General features: G+C 44.3%; 1 protein-coding gene across 1 annotated transcript in view; it reads left to right on the top strand.

Moving 5' to 3' along the window:
• Positions 1-2,676: 2,676 nt before the first annotated feature.
• The window catches only part of LOC100961499 (granzyme B), a 3,196-nt gene continuing 2,547 nt past the window's right edge, over positions 2,677-3,325 (top strand). The window contains exon 1 of the mRNA XM_023508161.1: positions 2,677-2,737. Coding sequence (XP_023363929.1) covers positions 2,677-2,737 — 61 coding nt within the window. The remainder of the gene's footprint in view (positions 2,738-3,325) is intronic.

The raw sequence follows: 3,325 nt of genomic DNA, 5'->3' as shown, positions 1-3,325 counted from the left end.
GAAACTGGAACCCTCCTACACTGCCAGTGGGAATGTAAAACGGTGCAACCACTGTGAAAAACAGTTTGGCAATTCCTCAAAAAATTAAACACACAATTACCTTAGCATATATATTCAAGAGAAATGAAGAGATATTGTTCACACAGAAATTTGTACATAAATGTTTACTGGTGCATTAGTTATAATAGCCAAGAAGAAACACCCAAAATGTCCATTGGCAGATGAATGGGATAAATCATGGCATAAACATTGAAGGGGAATATTATTTAGCCATTAAAAAGAATGAACACTGATACACAACCATGCTACAATTTGATGGACCTCCAAAATACTAGTCTAAGTGAAAGAAGCCAGGCACAACAGGTCACATGTTGTGTGATTTCTTTTACATGAAATATCCACAATATGCAAATTCATAGAGACAGAAAGATTAGTGGTTACAAGGGGATGGTGGAGAGGGGAATGGGAAGTGACTATTTAATGGCTACATACACAGAGTCTGGGAAGATGAAAACGTTTGAAAATTAAAGAAAGGCGATGTTGCACAAAATTCTGAATGCACTAAATGTCATTAAATCATATACTTTAAAATGCTTGATTGTATGTTACGTGAATTTGCAATTTTGAAAAATGGATCATAATCTTATGTTTAGCATAATTCCCTTTTAATTTAAAAACATACAGAGATTACATGATAAAACAAATATGTTAGATCATGGGCGGCGCCTGTGGCTCAGTGGGGAGGGGGTGCCAGCCCCATATACCAATGGTGGCGGGTTCAAACCCGGCCTGGCCAAACTGAAACAAAAAAAATAGCCAGGTGTTGTGGCAGGCACCTGTAGCCTCAGCTACTCGGGACGCTGAGGCAAGGGAATCGCCCAAGCCCAGGAGTTGGAGGTTGCTGTGAGCTGTGTAATGCCACGGCACTCTACTACGGATGATAAAGTAAAACTCTGTCTCTACAAAAAAAAAAAAAAAGTGTTAGATCACACTTCAAGACATTAAAAATGACTATAAATGGGGGATAAGAAATCAGGTAATTTTAATTGTTTTCTCTTAGCTTAAGTTATTTTTTAAATGTTTCAACAACTTTAAAAATAGATTGCACATTAAATTTTTTAACAACTAGGAAAGAGAGACTATAGTGGTGTTGAGTAATATACTCTTAAGACCATGGGGAAATCCTTACACTATAGGGTTGAGGGAGGATAGAAATAAAATTGCATTGAATGTGTAGTATGATCTCGAGTATTTAAAACGCACTGCTTAGGTAACAGTCTGTGGCAGATAGGCAAGTAGGTGATCGTTTTCCTTTCTACTTTCCAAATTTTCATAATAAACATATGACTACAATCAAAAAGGCAATTTTACTTTTGAAATGTTTGCTACTGGGCAAGCTAAGTTCAAAAAGGTAGAAGTTTGATAAATGTAGCTGGTTTGCTATTGACAAAGAAGATATTTACGTCAGAATTATGTATTTTGAAACATTTCTCATCATAGAAAAAGTGTAAAATACAGAAAATATAAAGATGGAACCTTAAATCACTACAATCCAACCACCTAGAGATATTTAGTTGTTCTTTTTCACAGACTTGGGCTTGGGCTGTTTAGAAACAATAATCTTTCGCTTCCATTCTAGTGAGAACACCGACATCACCTGTTTAGCAGAGGTGTACTGTGAGCCTATTCCGTGCTGGGCCTGCTCTGTAAGGACGGGTCTCCGGACAGAGACTACTGAAGGACAGTTGCTGATCGTTGCCTGGTGTGCTTTCTCACCTCACATGATGGCAGTTTAGGAACTTGAATGTCCTCTAGGGAGCCCTTTCCCATTCATAGTGCAAGGAGTTTGGGTCCCCAGCCTACCCAAAGAAGGAAGGACCCAGACTTAAGTCTATCAGTGGATTTAACATCTACAGCCACAGAGATTCACTAATTTGGGCCAATAAATGTCAAATACAGGACATTTGTTAGAAACACTGAGAAGAGAGGAGGAACCTGCCATGCTGAGCATTTGTAATTAAATAAGAGATGTTAGAAATCCCCAAGGAAGGAAGCGGTGACAATGAGTGGGTTGCTAGATGGGTCTAGTAGACAGTGGCCATGCTCCACGTCCTCCTCCCCACACCATACTCCTGTCAGAGTCTCTGCCACCAGATGCTCAGCTCTCTAAGGAAGGAAAGACATCTCTAACATGCTTAGTTCTAGCACAAGAAAAGGGTCCAAACACACACTGCTGAATAATTCTCCTGACGGACTTAGCAGCGTGGACATGGAGGAACTGGTGGTTCTATCACGTGAACTCAGGTTGCTGGGGCTGCAGTAGGTCTACTGGCCAATACCACATCCTATACTCTCCACCTCAAAGACTGGGTTTCTCCCTGGGCTGGAACCAGTGGTCTGCTCTGTGTCACCGGCTGTGGTACTGGTGTCGTCACCACATGATTCTCACACAACCACCCTGAAGTTGTTATATGGAAGATTGTCATGCACCACATGGTTGTCACACGAACCATGTGTGGGGAAGTGAGGGCCTTTCCTAGAAAGCCTTCTGTGATGAAACACCACAAAACCATACGGGAACATGAGGTCACTGAGCACACCCCACCTCCTTCCTCTGCTGAGAGCTAAAAAGAGTGAGGAGGGCACCCCTGCAGTTCCAACTGGGCAGCCTCCCCGATGCAGCTGCTCCTGCTCCCACTCCTGCTGGCCTTCTTCCTGCACCCCAGGGCAGAGGCAGGTGAGTGACGGACCCAGCCTCAGACCCCCAGACCCATCCCACAGACCTCCTGCCCCTTCTGCACATCCTGGATCCTTCTGTCTGCCAGGGACATTCTGAACCCCAGCTCCAGTCTCTCTGCATGACCCCCTAAGTGCAATGCTGGGTGAGCTCTCAGCAGGAACACCAGGGCAAAGACGTTTCTTAGGAAGAGCTAGTGGGTACTGTCCCCTCCTCAGGTCTCACCTTTGTCATCTTGAACTGCATGACACAGGGTGGGAAACTGGAATATACAATTCTCCTAGAGACGGCAGAGTCAGCCTGATTTCTCTGTCTGGGATGAGACAGATGCTTCCCTCACTGTCAGGGAGAAGCCCAGAGCTCAACTAACCGAGAATTGATGGGATCACTGTCCTCTGAACACCCTTTGTGCCTTTACTCAGTCTCAAGGCACTCAGTCCCTTTCTCCAGCTCGGCTTTCCTTCCCAGACCTTTGGCACCGCCCCTCTTTTCCAGGATGAGCCACTGTGGCACATCCCAACTCCTCTGCTTTCCAGAATCCCAGCAGCACTGGCCTGCAGCCCTCGTAGAGAGGCTGACTGGAGCTGG

Source organism: Otolemur garnettii, unplaced genomic scaffold (genome assembly GCF_000181295.1).
Source record: "Otolemur garnettii isolate 467f Iridium unplaced genomic scaffold, OtoGar3 scaffold00225, whole genome shotgun sequence".
In the NCBI taxonomy this organism is placed as follows: domain Eukaryota; kingdom Metazoa; phylum Chordata; class Mammalia; order Primates; family Galagidae; genus Otolemur; species Otolemur garnettii.
Note: the sequence above shows the minus strand (reverse complement) of the source record. Positions and strands in the feature narration are given on the sequence as shown.